Source organism: Rhinopithecus roxellana, chromosome 21 (genome assembly GCF_007565055.1).
Source record: "Rhinopithecus roxellana isolate Shanxi Qingling chromosome 21, ASM756505v1, whole genome shotgun sequence".
Classification (NCBI taxonomy): Eukaryota; Metazoa; Chordata; class Mammalia; order Primates; family Cercopithecidae; genus Rhinopithecus; species Rhinopithecus roxellana.
The window spans coordinates 29,706,801-29,727,094 of NC_044569.1; the positions used below are offsets into that span (position 1 = coordinate 29,706,801).

General features: G+C 39.9%; 1 protein-coding gene across 4 annotated transcripts in view; it reads right to left on the reverse strand.

Annotated features, from left to right (window-relative positions):
- Positions 1-250: 250 nt before the first annotated feature.
- The window catches only part of RTTN (rotatin), a 204,664-nt gene continuing 184,620 nt past the window's right edge, over positions 251-20,294 (reverse strand). For all 4 annotated transcript variants that reach the window (XM_010358889.2, XM_030926066.1, XM_030926067.1 and 1 more), the window contains 5 exons: positions 19,334-19,536; positions 16,164-16,431; positions 2,838-2,941; positions 1,659-1,728; positions 251-684 (listed from right to left, as the gene is read on the reverse strand). In XM_010358889.2, the coding sequence (XP_010357191.2) occupies positions 599-684; positions 1,659-1,728; positions 2,838-2,941; positions 16,164-16,431; positions 19,334-19,536 (731 nt within the window). In that variant the 3' untranslated portion in view covers positions 251-598. The remainder of the gene's footprint in view (positions 685-1,658; positions 1,729-2,837; positions 2,942-16,163; positions 16,432-19,333; positions 19,537-20,294) is intronic.

Below are 20,294 nucleotides of genomic sequence, written 5' to 3' on the forward strand. Positions count from 1 at the left end.
TGTACACTTACTTTCACACAGCCCTTTACAAATAATGCACACTTAACTTCTACATAGCCCTTTTCCAGTGTGGATGCTCTGGATAACAGAAAGCTTTGAAAATAAGGATTTGTACTAACAGAGCCAAATTTTACATCAGTTAAAATTTAAAAAAAAGAGAGAAAAAACCAGGACACAATGTCTTCTTTCAACTCTTAAAATTAATATTCATGAGACTGATAAAAGTCTGTAAGCAGCAATTATTAGTCAATTTTTAGTTTCTAAAAATATTATTTTATTAAATAACTGTTAAATAGGATTTTTACAAAATAAATGGCAAAGAAAAAGGGTAAAAATGTTTATGTTCCCAGAACTTTATATGCCTTTTCAACAGAAAGGAAAAGGCACAGATAGTTGTCAGCTGCTATTACTTCTGGAGAGCTGCCATGACCGGACGGTGTTGGAGTATCACCAGTTCTCTCTCTCATGGGAAAGAAGGGGATCAACACTTTGTAGAGAGGCAGCATGTCTTCAGGTAACAGCTGCTACACACAGCTGGCTTCAGCTTTAGCTCCTTTGTTGATGGCTATCAGCTTCAAGGTGTAGCATCTCATGGCAATCAGGAAGAGTTAAGGAGCTGCACGAGGTTTTCAAGACATTTCAAATAATAGGCATTCAGAGGGTTTGCTTCTGAGTTTGGAAAAGCTGAAATAGAAAAATAAGAGTACAGAAATACTACTTTTTGAAGCTTGGTACTATACTTACAGGCACACACATAAACAAATATATATGAACAGGATTTATATATAATTTAAAGCTCTATTTAAGTTCTTGATATAATAGTATTCCAGAATATTTTGCATTTTTAAAAAAATAAACAAGTTACAAAACTAATACATTTTTTAAATTAATAGCTTACCCAGAGTATTTTTTAAAAAGTACCCCCCATAATGGATACTATTAACTATAATTCCAAATGAACGCCATTACTCTTTTTTATGTACCATCCTTCCTAAAGCACAAACTTTAACTCAATTATTCACTAGCTCCAGAAGTTCACGGTCACAGCTAAAACAAACTAAAACCTCCCCTGCTTAAAAAAAAAAAAAATCAGACTCTAAAAACACAAATAACAAACAGATATATTACAGTACAGGGAAGACACAGTTCAGTGTTTTAGCATAAAAAATGTTCAGAGAATAACGCTCACTGAAATTTGGTATAGCTAAAAATGAATAATGTGCTTTGAAAAGAAAGCCATCTCTAGTATTGTGACCACATCACAGGGAAACATGGATATAGGGGTAATAGCATCAGTTCTTAGAAGTCTGTCCTCTAGCTCCCTGATGTTAGATCCAAGTTTTCTGCTCACAGTTAATTCTAATTGGGCCAGTTCTTATCACTAAGAACACACTTCAGCACAGCGGTCACTGTTGGCAAAGAAAATTTAGTATAAAAATAAGATGAAGATCATAGATGCATTTTTAGAAACAATCACATCTTAAACCTTCATCTATCTATTTTATTATTTTTTAAAATGATATAATTAAAGCACATACTGAATATTGGCACATTTTACAATGCCATTTTGCTGTAGCCTGTCCAAATATCTCATTAATCAGAAAAGTCACTTAATAGCTTCCAAGTTTTACTATAATCTCTTTCTTATTGCAACTTACTTTTCTTTGCTAAGGAGTATGCTTCATCCACTCTTCTTTTTACTGATGGACTTTTCAAAGCTGTTTTTGCCTAGAGATAATATAGAACAATCCATTAATTAGGTTTCTTGCCATGTGTTATGGATCATGATAGCAAAACACTAATTCTGCCCATTGCTAACTAGAGTATTAGACAGAATATTATGAAATAGAATAACTAGACAGTTCTATCTTAGTATAATACATCCTATTGAGCCAATCCCCTTGCACATTCTGAAGTCTTGCCCATATCCTCTTACCTAACTTGATTCTTTCTCTATTCCCATTTTCTTTCTTCCTTTCTCTTTTACTCCTTCTCCCCTAATCTCAATTTGTTATTTTAAACTAGTCAACCTTGGTTTCAGTTTTTCATACTCCCTTGAACCTCAGATTTCTGATCACGTATACCAAATATTAGCAGTTGGCCAACAAATATTTATGCAGTGACTACAAAGTGCCAAATCCTGTGCTAAGCTCTGGGGATACCCAGGTGAGAATGAGCACAGCCTCTGTCCTGTGTATGTGACTCCGGCCAGCAAGGAGAAAACTAGCCCAGGCAGAGATAGTCAGCTGAGAGAACACCATTCTAGAATGGTTGTCTATCCTACTGTCATTTGGCTATTTAATCACTAGATACTTATGGGTATTTCTCTTGGGAATGAGATGTCTGCAATAAAACAGAAGTACAAAGGTCAGAGAAAGAGTGGAACACACATCTCCACGTTGCCTGCTCTTTTCTCAGAGCAGGCTTTGTGCTGCAGTCTTACAAGAACTGAGCCAGAGAAACGGGAGTTATACAATTGGATAAAACTTTTGTTACTCAGTTTTACTTTAAGATGTGTTTTCCCTTGATACATCTTTTAGAAGAAACAATCTATACTAAAATTTTAATAATACAGGAAATCAATTTAAACTAAGAAGAAAAAATTCAGAGATTCTCTTCTAAACTGAGACATTCTGTTGAAATGATTAAATAAAAAGACTTCAACTGATGGTTTAACTAATTGTATGAATGAGCAGAGGGAACACGGGTCTTTGACTTTATGTCTTTTTTCTTTTGCTGTAACTCTTTTGACACCTTTGGATGTATTCTAAGAGTTTATACCTGAGTTATACCTGGTTGTCTGCTCCCCAGGTGTAACAATGATTTTTAAAACTGACCTTCTGATAATTGTAAATCAGAGCCCAAAGCGCCGCTGCTCCAATCCTCTGAGCATTTTGATTCTCACTTTCCAGACAGGCAGCAAGCATAGTAATGACTTTTTCTAAAAATGAACATATAGTTTTAAAAAGTTCAATCCCAGACACTGCATTGTATTCTTATCTTGGACTAGTCAGACACCCGTCTCTTTTCCCATTAGAATGCAAACACAAAGTTGGTATCACTAGACTATGGCAAAACCAATCTTTTACGTCATGTGGTATTTGGGAGGACAACCTCAAAACATTGTTTTCATGTCAGGCACAGAAGGGTCAAAGACACTGAGGTTGCCTCATTTTTTTGGCCTGAATTCAACAAAAGGCATGTTCATTTAAAGACCACAAGTGTGCAAAAATAAGTATACAATTAGTTATATTAATGAGTTACTCAATTATAGCTAACATTTTGGCAGGCAGAAAAACCGATCTGCTTTCATGATAAATTATAGACTATCATACAAACATATCAATAGAATGAGCTACTATATAAAAACGATAATCAAATATCATACTGGTTGATCTTTTTAAAAAATGACTAGGGGCCAGGCGCGGTGGCTCAAGCCTGTAATCCCAGCACTTTGGGAGGCCGAGACCAGTGGTTCACGAGGTCAGGAGATTGAGACCATCCTGGCTAACCCGGTGAAACCCCGTCTCTATTAACAAATACAAACGCCAGGCGAGGTGGCGGGCGCCTGTAGTCCCAGCTACTTGGGAGGCTGAGGCAGAAGAATGGTGTAAACCTGGGAGGCGGAGCTTGCAGTGAGCTGAGATCCGGCCACTGCACTCCAGCCTGGGTGACAGAGCAAGACTCCGTCTCAAAAAAAAAAAAAAAAAAAAAAAAAAAAATGACTAGGGTGGCTGGCAAGATGGCCAAATAGGAACAGCTCTGGTCTGCAGTTCCCAGTGAGATCAATGCAGAAGGCAGGCGTTTTCTGCATTTCCAACGGAGGTAGTACCTGGCTCATCTCATTGGGACTGGTTAGACGGTGGGTGCAGCCCATGGAGCGGGGAGCAGAAGCAGGGTGGGGCATTGCCTCACCCAGGAAGCACAAGGGGTCAGGGAACTCCTCCCCTAGCCAAGGGAAGCCGTGAGGAACTGTGCCCTGAGGAACAGTGCACTCCAGCCCAGATACTATGCTTTTCCCATGGTCTTCGCAACCCGCAGACCAGGAGATTCCCTCAGATGCCTACATCACCAGGGCCCAGGGTTTCAAGCACAGAGCTCGGTGGCCATTTGGGCAGACACCAAGCCAGCTGCAGGGGATTTTTCATAACCCAGTAGCACCTAGAATGCCAGTGAGACAGAACTGTTCAGTCTCCTGGAAAGGGGGCTGAAGCCAGGGTGCCAAGTGGCCTAACTCAACAGATCCCACACCCAAGGAGTCCAGCAAGCTAAGATCCACTGGCTGAAAATTCTCACTGCCAGCACAGCAGTCTGAAGTCGACCTGGGATGCTCGAGCTTGGTGGGGAGAGGGGCCAATTATGAGGATTAAGTAGCGGTTTCCCCTCGCGGAGTAAACGAAGCCACCAGGAAGTTCAAACCGCGTAGAGCCCACCACAGCTCGGCAAAGACACTGTACCCAAACTGCCTCTCTAGATTCCTCCTCTCTGGGCAGGCCATCTCTGAAAGAAAGGCAGCAGCCCCAGTCAGGGGCTTATAGATAAAACTCCCATCTCCCAGGGACAGAGCACCTGGGGGAAGGGGCGGCTGTGGGCGCAGCTTTAACAGACTGTTCCTGCTTGCCATCTCTGAAGACAGCAGTGGGCCTCCCAGCACAGCGCTAGAGCTCTGCTAAGAGACAGACTGCCTCCTCAAGTGTGTCCCTGACACTTGTGCCTCCTGACTGGGAGATACCTCCCAACCGGTGTGGAGAGACACATCATATAGCAGAGCTCTGGCTAGCATCTGGGGGGTGACATCTGGGATGAAGTTTCCAGAGGAAGGAGCAGATGGCAGTCTTTGCTATTCTGTAGCCTCCACTGGTGATACCCAGGCAAACAGGGTCTGGAGTGGACCTCCAGCCAACTCCAGCAGACTGGCAGCAGAGGGGCCTGACTGTTAGAAGGAAAACTAACAAACAGAAAGGAATAGCATCAACATCAACAAAAAGGACATCCACACAAAACCCCCATCCAATGGTCACCAACACCAAAGACCAAAGGTAGATAAATCCACAAAGATGAGGAAAACCCAGCACAAAAAGGCTGAAAATTCCAAAAACCAGAATAACTCTTCTTCTCCAAAGGATCACAAGTCCTCACCAGCAAGGGAACAAAACTGGACGGAGAATGAGTCTGACGAAGTGACAGAAGTAGGCTTCAGCAGGTGGGTAATAACAAACTCCTCCAAGCTAAAGGAGCATGTTCTAACCCAATGCAAGGAAGCTACGAACCTTGAAAAAGATTCGAGGAATTGCTAACCAGAATAACCAGTTTAGAGAAGAACATAAATGACCTGATTGAGCTGAAAAACACAGCATGAGAACTTCATGACACATACACAAGTATCAATAGCGAAATCGATCAAGCAGAAGAAAGGATATCAGAGATTGAAAATCAACTTAATGAAATAAAGCATGAAGGCAAGATTAGAGAAAAAAGAATGAAAAGGAACGAACAAAGCCTCCAAGAAATATGGGACTATGTGAAAAGAAGAAACCTACGTTTGATTGGTGTACCTGAAAGTGATGGGGAAAATGGAACCAAGTTGGAAAACACTCTTCAGGTATTATCCAGGAGAACTTCCCCAACCTAGCAAGACAGGCCAACACTCAAATTCAGGAAATACAGAGAACACCACAAAGATACTCCTCGAGAAGAGCAATCCCAAGACACATTATCATCGGATTCATCAAGGTTGAAATGAAGGAAAAATGTTAAGGGCAGCCAGAGAGAAAGGTTGGGGTATTCACAAAGGGAAGCCCATCAGGCTAACAGCAGATCTCTCTGCAGAAACCCTATATAAGCCAAAAGAGACTGGGGGCCAATATTCAACATTCTTGAAGAATTTATCTTTTCTTTTTGGAGGGGGAGGGGGATGGAGTCTTGCTCTGTCATCCAGGCTGGAGTGCAGTGGTGAGATCTTGGCTCACTGCAACCTCTGCCTACTGGGTTTAAGTGATTCTTCTGTTTCAGCCTCCCGAGTAGCTGGGACTACTGGTGGGCACCACCACACCTGGCTAATTCTTTTGTATTTTTATTAGAAACTAAATTTCACCATATGGGCCAGGCTGGTCTCGAACTCTGGATCTCATGATCCACCCACCTTGGCCTCCCAAAAGGCTGGGATTACAGGCATGAGCCACTGTGCCTGGCCCAAGAAAATAATTTTCAACCCAGAATTTTATATCTGGACATACTAAGCTTCATAAGCGAAAAAGAAAACCCTTTACAGAAAAGCAAATGCTGAGAGATTTTGTCACCACCAGCCCTGCCTTACAAGAGCTCCTGAAGGACATACTAAATATGGAAAGGAAAAACTGGTACCAGCCACTGCAAAAACATATCAAATTGTAAATAACATCGACACTATGAAGAAACTGAATCAACTAACTGGCAAAATAACCAGCTAGCATCATAATGACAGGATCAAATTCACACATAACAATATTAACCTTAAAAATGGGTTAAATGCCCCAATTAAAAGACACAGACTGGCAAATTGGATACAGTCAAGGACCCACTGGTGTGCTGTATTCAGGAGACCCATCTCATGTGCAAAGACACACATAGGCTCAAAATAAAGGGACGGAGGAAGATTCACTAAGCAAATGGCAAGCAAAAAAGAAAAAAAAAAAAGCAAGGGTGGCAATCTTAGTCTCTGATAAAAAAGACTATAAACCAACAAAGATCAAAAAAGAAAAAGAATGGCATCACATAATGGTAACGGGATCAAGGCAACAAGAAAAGCTAACTATCCTAAATATATATGCACCCAATACAGGAGCACCCAGATTCATAAAGCAAGTTTTTAGAGACCTACAAAGAGACTTAGACTCCCACACAATAATAATGGGAGACTTTAACACCCGACTGTCAATTTTAGACACATCAACAGACAGAAAATTAACAAGGATATTCAGGACTTGAACTCAACTCTGGACCAAGCAGACCTAATAGAACTCTCCACCCCGAATCAACAGAGTATATATTCTTCTCAGCACCACATTGCACTTATTCTAAAACTGACCATATACTTAGAAGTAAAGCACTCCTCAGCAAATGCCAAAGAACCGAAATCATAACAAACAGTCTCTCACAGCATAGTGCAATCCAATTAGAACTCAGGATTAAGAAACTCACTCAAAGCCGCGCAACTACATGAAAACTGAACAACCTGCTCCTGAATGACTACTGGGTAAATAACATAATTAAGGCAGAAATAAATTAGTTCTTTGAAACCAAACAGAACAAAGACAATATACCAGAATCTCTGAGACACAGCTAACGCAGTGTTTAGAGGGAAATTTATAGCACAAAATGCCCACAGGCGAAAGGGGGAAAGATCTAAAATCAACACCCTAACATCACAATTAAAAGAACTAGAGAAGCAACAGCAAACAAATTCAAAAGCTAGCAGAAGACAAGATCAGAGCAGAACTAAAGGAGAGAGAGACACAAAAAACCCTTCAAGAAATCAATGAATCTAGGAGCTGGCTTTTTGAAAAGATTAACAAAATAGATAGATCGCTAACCAGACTAATAAAGAAGAAAAGAGAGAAAATCAAATGGACACATAAAAAATGATAAAGGGGAGACCACCACTGATCCCACAGAAATATAAACTACCATCAGAGAATACCATAAACACCTCTACGCAAATAAACTAGAAAATCTAGAAGAAATGGATAAATTCCTGGACACATATACCCTCCCAAGACTAAACTAGGAAGAAGTCGAACTCCTGAATAGATCAGTAACAAGTTCTGAAATTGAGGCAGTAATTAATAGACTACTAACCAAGAAAAGCCCAGGACCAGAGGGATTCACAGCCGAATTCTACCAGAGGTAAAAAGAGCTGGTACCATTCCTCCTGAAACTATTCCAATCAATAGAAAAAAAGGGAATCCTCCCTAACTCATTTTATGAGGCCAGCATCATCCTGATACCAAAACCTGACAGAGACACACACAAAAAAGAAAATTTCAGGCCAATATCTCTGATGAACATCGATGCGAAAATCCTCAATAAAATACTGGCAAACCAAATCCAGCAGCATATCAAAAAGCTGATCCACCAAGATCAAGCTTCATCCCTGGGATGCAAGGCTGGTTCAACATATGCCAATCAATAAACATAATCCATCACATAAATAGAACTAACAACAAAAACCACAGGATTATCTCAATAGATGCAGAAAGGCCTTCAAAAAAATTCAACACCCCTTCATGCTAAAAACTCTCAATAAACTAGGTATTGATGCAACATATCTCAAAATAGTAAGAGTTATTTATGACAAACCCATAGCCAATATCACACTGAATGGGCAAAAACTGGAATCATTCCCTTTGAAAACCAGCACAAGACAGGGATGCCCTCTTCCACCGCTCCTATTCAACGAAGTATTGGAACTTCTGGCCAGGGCAATCAGGCAAGAGAAAAAAATAAAGGGTATTCAAATAGGAAAAGAGGAAGTCACATTGTCTCAGTTTGCAGATGACATGATTGTATATTTAAAAAACCCCAAAGTCTCAGCCCAAAATCTCCTTAAGCTGATAAGCAACTTCAGCAAAGTCTTGGGATACAAAATCACTATGCAAAAATCACAAACATTCCTATACATTAATAATAGACAAACAGAGAGCCAAATCATGAGTGAACTCCCATTCACAGTTGCTACAAAGAGAATAAAATACCTAGGAATACAACTTACAAGGGATGTGAAGGACCTCTTGAAGGAGAATTACAAACCATTGCCCAAAGAAATAAGAGAGGAAACAAATGGAAAAACATTCCATGCTCTTGGATAAGAATCAATATCGTGAAAATGGCCATACTGCCCAAAGTAATTTACAGATTCAATGCTATCCCCATCAAGCTACCATTGACTTTCTTCAAAGAATTGGAAAAACTACTTTAAGTTTCATATGGAACTAAAAAAGAGTTTGCATAGCCAAGACAATCCTGGACAAGAAGAATAAAGCTGGAGGCATCACACCACATGACTTCAAACAATACTACAAGGCTACAGTAACCAAAGCAGCATGGTACTGATACCAAAACAGATACACAGACCAATGGAACAGAACAGAGGTCTCAGAAATAACGCCACACATCTATAACCATCTGATCTTTGACAAACCTGACAAAAACAAGCAACGGGGAAAGGATTCCCTATTTAATAAATGGTGCTGGGAAAACTGGCTAGCCATATGCAGAAAACTGAAACTGGACCCCTTCCTTACACTTTATACAAAAATTAACTCAAGATGGATTAAAGACTTAAATGTAAGACCTAAAACCATAAAAACCCTAAAAGGAAACCTAGGCAATACCATTCAGAACATAGGCATGGGCAAAGACTTCATGACTAAAACACCAACAGCAATTGCAACAAAAGCCAAAATTGACAAATGGGATCTAATTAAACTAAAGAGCTTCTGTACAGCAAAAGAAACTATCATCAGAGTGAAGAGGCAACCTACAGAATGGGAGAAAATTTTGCAATCTATCCATCTGACAAAGGGCTAACATCCAGAATCTACAAGGAACTTAAACAAATTTACAAGAAAAAAAAACAACCAAACAACCCCATCAAAAAGTGGGCGAAGGTTTGAACAGACACTTCTCAAAGGAAGACATGTGTATGGCCAACAAACATGAAAAAAGGCTCATCATCACCGGTCATTAGAGAGATGCAAATCAAAACCGCAATGAGCTACCATCTGACACCAGTTAGAATGACGATCATTAAAAAGTCAGGAAACAACAGATGCTAGAGTGGATGTGGAGAAACAGAAATGCTTTTACACTGTTGGTGGGAGTGCAAATTAGTTCAACTGTGGAAGACAGTGTGGCAATTCCTCAAGGATCTAGAACTAGAAATACCATGTGATCCAGGCATCCCATTTCTGGGTATATACCCAAAGGATCATAAATCATTCCACTATAAAGATATATGCACATGTATGTTTACTGCAGCATTATTCACAATAGCAAAGACTTGGAACCAACCCAAATGCCCATCAATGATAGACTGGATAAAGAAAACGTAGCACATATACACCATGGAATACTATGTAGCCATAAAAAAGCATGAGTTCATATCCTTTGCAGGGACATGGATGAAGCTGGAAACCATCATTCTCAGCAAACTAACACAGGAACAGAAAACCAAACACCGCATGTTCTCACTCATAAGTGGGGGCTGAACAATGAGAACACATGGACAAATGGAGGGGAACATCACACACTGGGCCTGTCGGGGGTTGCGGGGCTAGGGGAGGTATAGCATTAGGAGAAATACCTAATGTAGATGATGGGTTGATGGGTGCAGCAAATCACCATGGCACATGTATACCTATGTAACAAACCTGCATGTTCTGTACATGTATCCCAAACTTAAAGTATAATAATAATAATAATAAAAGCAGAAAAATGATCAAGGGATAGGAAGACAAATGCATAAAATTCCCTTAAGCATTAACTTAATAAAAGAATAATAAATACACAAAGGAATGACTAAACATTTTAGAGAAATGTGTAGGTTTATGTTTCAGAGGAAAGTGTTTTAAAGTTATATTAACACAAAAGATATACCCTTTTTGCAAAGTGAGCCCGAGTAGTAAATCAAGACTCACTAATTATCTGCAGCAATCTGCTCACTAAGTGAAGATTTCCAGAAGTCTAGTTCCAAGGAAATTGTCAGGGTGTTTTGGAACAACATTTGAACCTATTTTATTACCTATTTTACATATCATTAAATTTTATCAAACTATTTTTCCTCTAAATTTTGTGATTTCAAGAATGTGTTACATTCTTAAAGGTGAAACACTATTGGGAATTCTTTCCATATATACATTCGACACCCCGAAACCTGCAAAATACATGTATTTAAACTGTAACTGGTTCAAGGGCAGGGTCTGTGAGTGCAGCGTTTGCTCACTGGTATCGGTTGGAGGGCAGCGTCTGCTCACTGATTTTAGTCGGAGAGCACTGTCTGTTCACTGGTATTAGACCAACCAAAATGCTAGTGTATTTTAGGAGCTCAATAAATACTTGTTGCATGAAATATTCCAGAATAAAATAAACAAAAATTTTGTCTACATAATTCATTTTTTTAAGGGATTTTAAATACTTAACAAAAACCAAAACAAATAAAAAAAGCTGCTCTCTAACGTGAACTGGAAATGCACAGCAGGACAATGTGAAAGGCAGGTGCAGTGATGTTTCGGGCACACTGCAGCCGACTCCCTGAACACCTCATCTGCACTACCTGATGCCCTTTGGTTTTCCTGTATCATAACCTACCCAGAAACAAGCCATGTAAGTAGCTTGTAGATGCAATTTATCACGTGAGGTTATAGCTGCAAGTGCTACTCATTAGGGCACATCAAATGTCCCCTTACTAATCAAATGTCCACTTATCTGCATAGCATCAAGTGATGTTTTTAAATGTTGTCCCAAACACTCAGAATATATAACTCCTATGATCTAAGTAAGTTCATAACTCCTTCAACCAGCTGCTATCTCTTAAAGCATTTTTTTTTCTTTTCTTTTTTTTGAGACGGAGTCTTGCTCTGTCGCCCAGGCTGGAGTCCGGTGGCCGGATCTCAGCTCACTGCAAGCTCCGCCTCCCGGGTTTACGCCATTCTCCTGCCTCAGCCTCCTGAGTAGCTGGGACTACAGGTGCCCGCCACCTCGCCCAGCTAGATTTTTTGTATTTTTTTAGTAGAGACGGGGTTTCACCGTGTTAGCCAGGATGGTCTCGATCTCCTGACCTCGTGATCCGCCCATCTCGGCCTCCCAAAGTGCTGGGATTACAGGCGTGAGCCACCACGCCCGGCCTCTCTTAAAGCATTTTTAATAAAGTACTGTGTGTATGTATATATATATAGGTCAGTTAATGTGGTAGGCCCCTCTGATAATGCAAGTGGACTGACTTTTTTAACAAAACAAATGTTATTGTGAAACATGCATATTACAAAGCAATAAAACAATTTTGGGTTTAACAAGTAGGTCTGAATTCTCATATAAATAAATAACCTCAAGCAAATAGACAGTAGTAAATTGTAAATAATTAGAAAGTAATGAGCTTTGCATATTACCTTCTTAATATAATTGGTTTAATTATAAGTTTAGGGATGTCAGTTTGGCAATTACAATGAGTTGTCAGTTATGATGACATTAGTGTCTTAGAAAAGTTCTTAAAGTTTTTACCCATCATTTCTTCAAATATTTCCTCTCCCATTCTCCTAGGACACTTCATTAAACACACAGACTGTCTTGATGTATCTGCTGTGTCACTTACCTGTGATTCTTGTAGTCCTTTCTCATCTTTTTAGCTTTCTCTGCTGCATTCTGGATAATATTTTTCTAATCTATCTTCTAATTCCTAAGTTCTCTGCTATACCTAACTTGCTGTCAGACATGTATATTAAGTTTTCAATTTTGGCTACTGAAGTTCTAGGTTACTGTTGTAAAACAGAACTTCCTACAATAATGGAAATATTTATATCTGTGCTATTTAATAAGATAGCCACCAGCCACATGTAGTGAGTACAACTGAATAATTTTAATTAGTTTAAATTTAAATAGCTACATGTGGCTGATTATCATACCGCACAGTCAAGTTCTTGAAGTTCTGTTTGGTTCTTTTCAAATATTTCAACTTGTCAGTTTCCCATTTCCTAAAATTTTCAAGCTTGTCATTTATTCATCTAAATATGGTATAATTAAAGTTATTTTTAAACCCGTGCTTTGTAATTCCCATATTCAAAGTCTGGGCAGATAGGCTGGTATTTTTATCCCTCTGCTGTTTCTTACTACATGTTGCCATGTCTCCTAATGTGCTTGATTATCTCTAACTTTGTACTGGTTAATGCTTTTGAAAAATTATTTGTAGAGGTTCCCTGAGGCCCAGTATGAACTTACCTTTCATCCAACACTAAGGCAGTTTGCTTCTGCTAAGTACCCAGAGGCACCATCAATCGAAGACACCTCAAGCCAAGTTCATGGCCAAATTTGGGTGCAGAGCCCTGTCAGAAGCAGTCTGTAGTACCCATTCTCATTTTTTTTCCTCTTCTTTACAGTCTCCTTCATGAAGTTTGGGAAACCAACTTATTTCTGACTCATCCATCTATTAAGAGAATGATTCTTTGGAGGTCCAACTTAATACAAGCAGGAGAGCCAGTAAGAATCCCCACCGTGGGGAATCGCGGCTTCTGTTCTCTCACCCCACAATACTCCTCAACAAAAGCCAAGCACACAATCTTGGCCAATGCACTTGGGGCAAAATAATTTTCTATATACTTCTTTTTTTTTTTTTGAGACGGAGTCCCGCTCTGTCGCCCAGGCTGGAGCACAGTGGCCGGATCTCAGCTCACTGCAAGCTCCGCCTCCCGGGTTTACGCCATTCTCCTGCCTCAGCCTCCCGAGTAGCTGGAACTACAGGCACGCACCACCTCGCCCGGCTAGTTTTTTGTATTTTTTTAGTAGAGACGGGGTTTCACCGAGTTAGCCAGGATGGTCTCGATCTCCTGACCTCGTGATCCGCCCGTCTCGGCCTCCCAAAGTGCTGGGATTACAGGCTTGAGCCACCGCGCCCGGCCTCTATATACTTCTTACTTGTCTGGGCAAGACTTTCAATCAAAACTGGCCTGGAAGTTTCTCAGTATCTTTTCAATTTTTTTATTATTTTGAGGCACACTTCAATACAGCTTCTCTAGCAGCATGTTACTGTTGTTTTCAGAGGAGACTTAGTGTGGCATTACCAGAAACAAGGAATGTTCCAGATCTTTTTTTTTTTTTTTTTTTTGGGAGATGGAGTCTCACTCTGTTGCCCAGGCTGGAGTGCAGTGGCATGGTCTTGGCTCACTACAACCTCTGTCTCCCTGGTTCATGCAATTCTCCTGCTGGGACTACAAGGTGCCCACCACCATGCCTGGCTAATTTTTGTATTTTTAGTAGAGGCAGGGTTTCACCATGTTGGCCAGGCTGGTTTTGAACTCTTGACCTTGAATGATCCACCCACCACAGCCTCCCAAAGTGCTGGGATTACAGTTGTGAGACACTGTGCCCAGCCCTAGATCAATTTTTACCAGCAAGGTCAAGCTCCACTGCACACTCCACTCCTGACGATTTAAACCAGATGGGTGGGTGCTACCAATCAGAGGCAGCCTTTCCTGGGAGACTTTTAAGCTGGCTGACTCTGCTAGGCCTCCTCTGTAGATCCCCACATGGAAAGGGAGGCATAGCCTGTGACATCCCTTTATAGGGCCTACAGAAACTGCACAGCTGATGTCTATTATCTTACCCCTGCCTCAAGTCCACTAATCTCTAATCTGTGAGGGTAGGGGAAGCTTCTCACCAAAGTTTGTCCATCTGCTTTAAGCTAATGAAGGAGAAAAGGCATTGCTGACTACAAAGAAATGGTAAAAATAATTCTAGAGGGGTCTAGAAGTGGAAAATGCATACTTATCTCCTTCAGCTCCCAAAAAGCTTGACCATTTTCCAACTCTCAATAATAAATTGGAGTAAGTAGTCCCCAAAGAAAAAAATCATTCTAAGAAAGGTGAATAAACAATATCAGATGTTACTGAGTCGCTGCTATATACCAAGAATGGCCACAGACACTTCACAGGCTCTCTCATTGCCCTGAGGAGGGATTATCATTACCCTCATTTTACAAATGTGAGGACTGAAGCAGATACAGTGGGAGAGGATGGAAATAAAACCAGTGATGTACATCACGCAGCAACAGAAAGCGCAGCATCAGCACAGCAGCCAGTGGAAGGCAGAGTGCAAAATCCACAGTAAGGTTAGGTCTGGTACAAGCTAACTGAACTTTAAACATCTTTCCATATCATATCTAGCAGTCGATTATCAGAATGCTTATCAGAAAAATAGAATCACAACTATATACACCACAAAATGTAAGAAGAATCACTTTCATACACTCAGAAAACCCTTGATTTCACAGAAAAATGCCTCTGAGAAAAGATTAAGTGAAAAACATGAAAGAACAAGAGAATGAATCTATCTTAAACATTTATCATGTACCAGAAATAGTGCTAGGCACTTAATGTGTGTTTATAAACTGATTCTTAACCAAACCAAGAATAGTGGGCTTCTTTTATAGATGAAGAAGCTGGGCCCAGCGAGGCTATGCCAGGCGACCCTGGAGTGATGCCCTGGGGCTGGCATTCAAGACCAGGCATGTAGGGGTCTGCAGCCCACCTTCGGTTTTTCACTAGAACACATGTCTTTTATAAAACTCACTCCCCATGAAATTCACATACTCCGCACAGCGATAACACATGGTTGCAGAAAAAGATCTTTCCAATTCTTTTTGCTTCAATTTTTTTCTGAATCCTTACCAATCCTCGCCTCCATCTGTCCTACGTCTCAGAGAATGGAGTCTCTGCAAGGCTAACTGCACCATCTGATCTCAAGCCCTGAACTCTCTGGTCTGCTTAGGATCTCTCTCAATCATCAAATATTTACTGAGTGCTCACTAGTTGCAGGCACAATTCTAGGTGCTACACATAAACAAACAAAGCAGACAAAAACCTCCTGACCCCATAAGAGCTTACTTTCTAGTGTGGGAAGACTAGGAATAGACAGATACATGAAACACATAGTCTTATCAGATGGCAATAATACTATGGAGGGAAATAAAACCAGGAAAGGACATAGTGAGGAGGAGGAAAGAGAAGGCAGAAAGAAGGGGTTGGGGCTATTATATTAACACATGGTTCTGGAGAGGCTTCATTGACATAATAGCATTTGCTTGAAGATGCAGAGGAGGGGTGGGGGAGTTAGAGGAAGAGCAAGGAGAGAGGAGAGGGAGCAGAAGGTAAGGCCAGGGAGCCCTCATCCACGACTCCCCTTCCTCCAGGTGTACAGTATGTGCACTGGAATGACATGATTTGCTAACCTCAGGAGACTCCAGGCAGCCCACGGAAGGCTGAAGCCATGCCTGATTCATTCCCATGCCTTCCACAGTGCCTTGAACACAGTGGGTGCTTAATAAATACCTAGAAAATTATTTATAAAATTATTTGGTGTTGATCTGAACAGTCTATGAATAACTACATATATAAACATATGTGTGTGTGAATACTTACCATTAGCCAGGATCTTGGGTTTATTAGCAGGACTGAAGCAAATATTATGAAAGATAAGAAGAGGCAATAAAGGGCTGCTTTTGTGCTTGTATTTGCTCATCTCTGTTAGTAAGTCTAGACAGCCATCAAGCCTCAGAATCATTTGTTGCCCATCTTCTCCAAATGATATATTCAGGAGTAACTTCAACCAAAGAATAGTCAGACTACTGAGATGTTTATTTCCTCCTTTTGGCAATGCTAGAGAGAGGAAGTTCTGTAAGAAGTTACTCTGTGGATAAATAGAGAGAATATTATTTTCTTCTCATCTTTTTCATTATTTTCCTAGTCCCTTGGTGAACGATTAACTAACATTCTGATATACTCTTCCCCTACGTTAATTTCTCCTTTCTAATACCTTCTGAATACTCCATCTATATTATTTCCAAGTATAAGTGAAAAAGGTAAGAAGACCAAAATAGTGCTCAAGTTTTAATTCCTGCTAATTTTTTCCTCATGATGGATGAAGTATACTATAGTTAACTCTTAATTATTTAGAATTGATAATTAAGTTTGGAGATTATTTCAGGCCTCTTGAGTTTTCTCTTTTCTCTGACTTCTAGTGATTTTGCTAGTCATTAAAAGCTACCCTATGGAAGGAAAAAAGGAAAAAAATCCAAATCAGTCCTGAATACTAGTTAACAACTCTGGAAGTAGTGAGGGTATTTTGAATCATTGTAGCTACAGGTGTTATTGTTTTTATCAAATCTATAGATAGATCTTACATTCACTTTATCCCAGGTACTTATCATTACAAGAAAGAATTTCTGATGGCTACATGTCATTCTATTACGCTTACAGATGAGAAAGCTCTATTACTTGAACCGTAAGAGTCTTTTCAACCTCCAAATAAAGCCCCTTCCACAAAACCCCACCAAACCCTTAACTATAAGAAAGATAATAAATTATTTAGACTAATCTATACGCAAAGTATAAAAGTGCTGCATCAAGCTGCAGCCCATGGCAGCATGGAAACCACAGTTAGGTGGACATTTTAGAAATGAAATGCAATCACTGAACTTTTACGACTGCACAGAATAACTCTTCTTTCTCTCTGTTTAAATCTACTCCAGTTTCTCTCTTAGGTTTTCCTAGACCAAAATCAAGATGGTGACTTTAATCTATAAAATAAACTTAACGTTTTTACACAAAAGGACTCTAAGTGTTAAGAATGAAATGAGCTACAGAAATATTATCAACATTACCCACACAGTAAGTAAACTGTAACATTACATGCCCACTTTCCGCTGCATCTGCTGTCACTCACACCTACTCTCAGCCAAATTGATAGTTTTTAGATTCAACCCTTGCTGGATTTGGGACTGACAAGGGTGACAGAGTAGATGTCAGTGCTCTCAAATGTAAATGTGCTGTGGGCACTCTTTTTTTTTTTTTGCTGCTTCTAAAGATGTTTTCAGACAATTTCCTACACCAGGTAGAATATGTATACCATGGTAGAAAACAAAACAAAACAGGGTATTTCAGAGCCTGAGTTGCACAACAGCACCTGCTGCATTTTCTATGTCCAATAGATGAATAATGAAGAAGTAGAAGTGTTAAGTGTCTGGGCTCATTATTACTTAATGCAGCAGAGGAAGTCTCAGGCATTTCCTAATTAGAGCAGAGGAAAAAGACTTGATTAATCTGTCCCTGGAAAGAGAGTGTGATCACACTTCATCAAAATATTCTTAAGTATAGCACTAGAATAACAGATTAAGAGTTGAACATATTGTTTAACCCAAACGAAGCTGAAAGAGAACAGGTCTGCAGCTCAAGGTCAGAGACCAGACTCGAGACTGATACTTACATTCCTTCTGGGGCTCCCACTTAGCTTCCCACTAACATGCTCCATAAGGAAGTGGTGGAAAGCACTGCCCCCGCTCTTCTCTCACATATGCAGAATCTCTCATTCTTATGGATGCTAATCACATATATCCAGTTCAAGAGAATGTCTCATTTTGGAAATGATGTGTGTATATGAATACATATATGAAGAAAATATATTCAAATATATATACATATATGACATACATGAACATATACATGAAGAAAATATCCAGCCATGTGCTGGTAAATAAACAACTGATTGTGGTGAGGGTAGAAAAGATCCATGATTTGTACAGTTCACAGAATTACATGGTGTGACACTCTCACTGTGGCTGATTTCAAAATAACAATGTAACATCAACTGGAATTTTTATAACATTCCTGCAAATTTAAGATGACACTCATGAGTCAGTAGGAGGCTGGCTCTAACGCGCCACTGAAAACATCTTTCCTTGGTGAGACTGATCTTTCCATTTCCTTAGAAAAACCTATCTTTCTATTTATGTGGTGATAAAAAAAATCTTCTGAGGAGTTCAGGGAGAAGAAACAGTGGAGGAAAACGAGACTCAATTCTTATAAATCTTCTCAACTTACAATTTATCTTGGCCTTCAAGTAAAAGAAATGGAAGCACCCAAATTACAATACTATTAAGTAATATAGAATCTGATTACATTCAAATTTGAAGGGATTTTCCTAATTAGGGATTCTGTTTATACACATCTAAATACAGAATCTGAGTGCACATGTGTACCAGAATTTATTTAACTCATTACATCCCTTTTAAATTATCTTAAGTTAATATCAGTGATGAGAAGTCTAGTTTGGGAATTGGAGTCCTAGAGAACTCATAAAATTGCTTCATATGCCATAAGGAAGTTAAGGTCTAACTGGGGGAAGTGGGCTGTGATTTCATAAACCATTTTGTCAATGAAATTAAACTGAAATTGTTACTGTTCAATTTGGTCTGTTTAAAGACCAATATATTACTTTTATTATCTCCAATAAATGTAAGACAGCTATCTTTCTAAAACCCTCATTTTTGAGAATGATAAAATACAATCCGAAAGCTAAGAAGATCAATGAGAAGGAAATGGCATGACTCTACTCTAGCTCCTGTCCCTCTGCACGTGTCATCTATCAACTGGCTTTAAACAAAGTGAACCTCTTAACCCTTTTATAATCCTTTAAAATAAAATGCCTCAAAATCATAATATATTAATCTTAGAAACTGAGTTGTAAACTTTTGATTAGAAAGATTATTTCACTGAATACCCTTTTAAGATACGAGGGGAGTTTAAGTGCTTACCTTCTGAATTACTCCTTTACAGTCATGCGACAAGGCCAGGTTTGAAAGAAGCGTAAAAACCATCTGCTGAACCGTGGTGTTCTCCAGTGGCATCTGGGAAGCCAGCTTGACGACACACAGCATTAGAGAGTTGCTCAGGGCTCCTCTATGTGTAGCTTGAACAGGGTGTTGTCCACAACTTGACCAACAAAGAGAACTGCAACCTTCAAAAATAATAACCTATCACAATGTCTTCTCAGTTTCCCTGTTTAGTTTTTGAAGACACTAAGTGGCAAAGCATATCACCCCAGGACACCTTTTTTTCCTTCCTACCTCCCACAACAGATATCCTTGACTCTATCTTTGAGCTATATACTGAATCTGTCTACTTCTCTCAATCTCTCCAGCTACCACTCAAGCCCAAGCCACCATTACATCTCCATGAGAAGTCTCCCTGCTTCTAGACTTGCTCCCAATCATCCATTCTCCACATATCACCCAGGGTAATTTTTCTTTTCTTTTCTTCTGTGAGACAGAGCCTCGCTCTGTTGCCCAGGCTGGGGTATTAGTGGCGTGATCTCGACTCACTGCAACCTCCGCTTCCCAGGTTCAAGTGATTCTCCTGCTTCAGCCTCCTGAGTAGTTGGGACTACAGGCACGCAACATCCTGCCTGGTTAATTTTTGTATTTTTAGTAGAGACAGGGTTTCCTCATGTTGGCCAGGCTGGTCTCAAACTCCAGACCTCAAGTGATCCACCTGCCTGCGTCTGCCAAAGTGCTGGGATTACAGGCATGAGCCACCACACCTAGCCTAATCTTTCTGAAACACAAATTAAATCATGCCACTCCCCAGCTTACAACTGCCAATGTAATCCTGTTACACTCACATAAAAATCCAAACTCCCTACTGTGGCCCCTGAGGCGCTACATGACCTGTCCTCCTATCTCATTTCAGATTACTCTCACCAGAACTCACAATGCA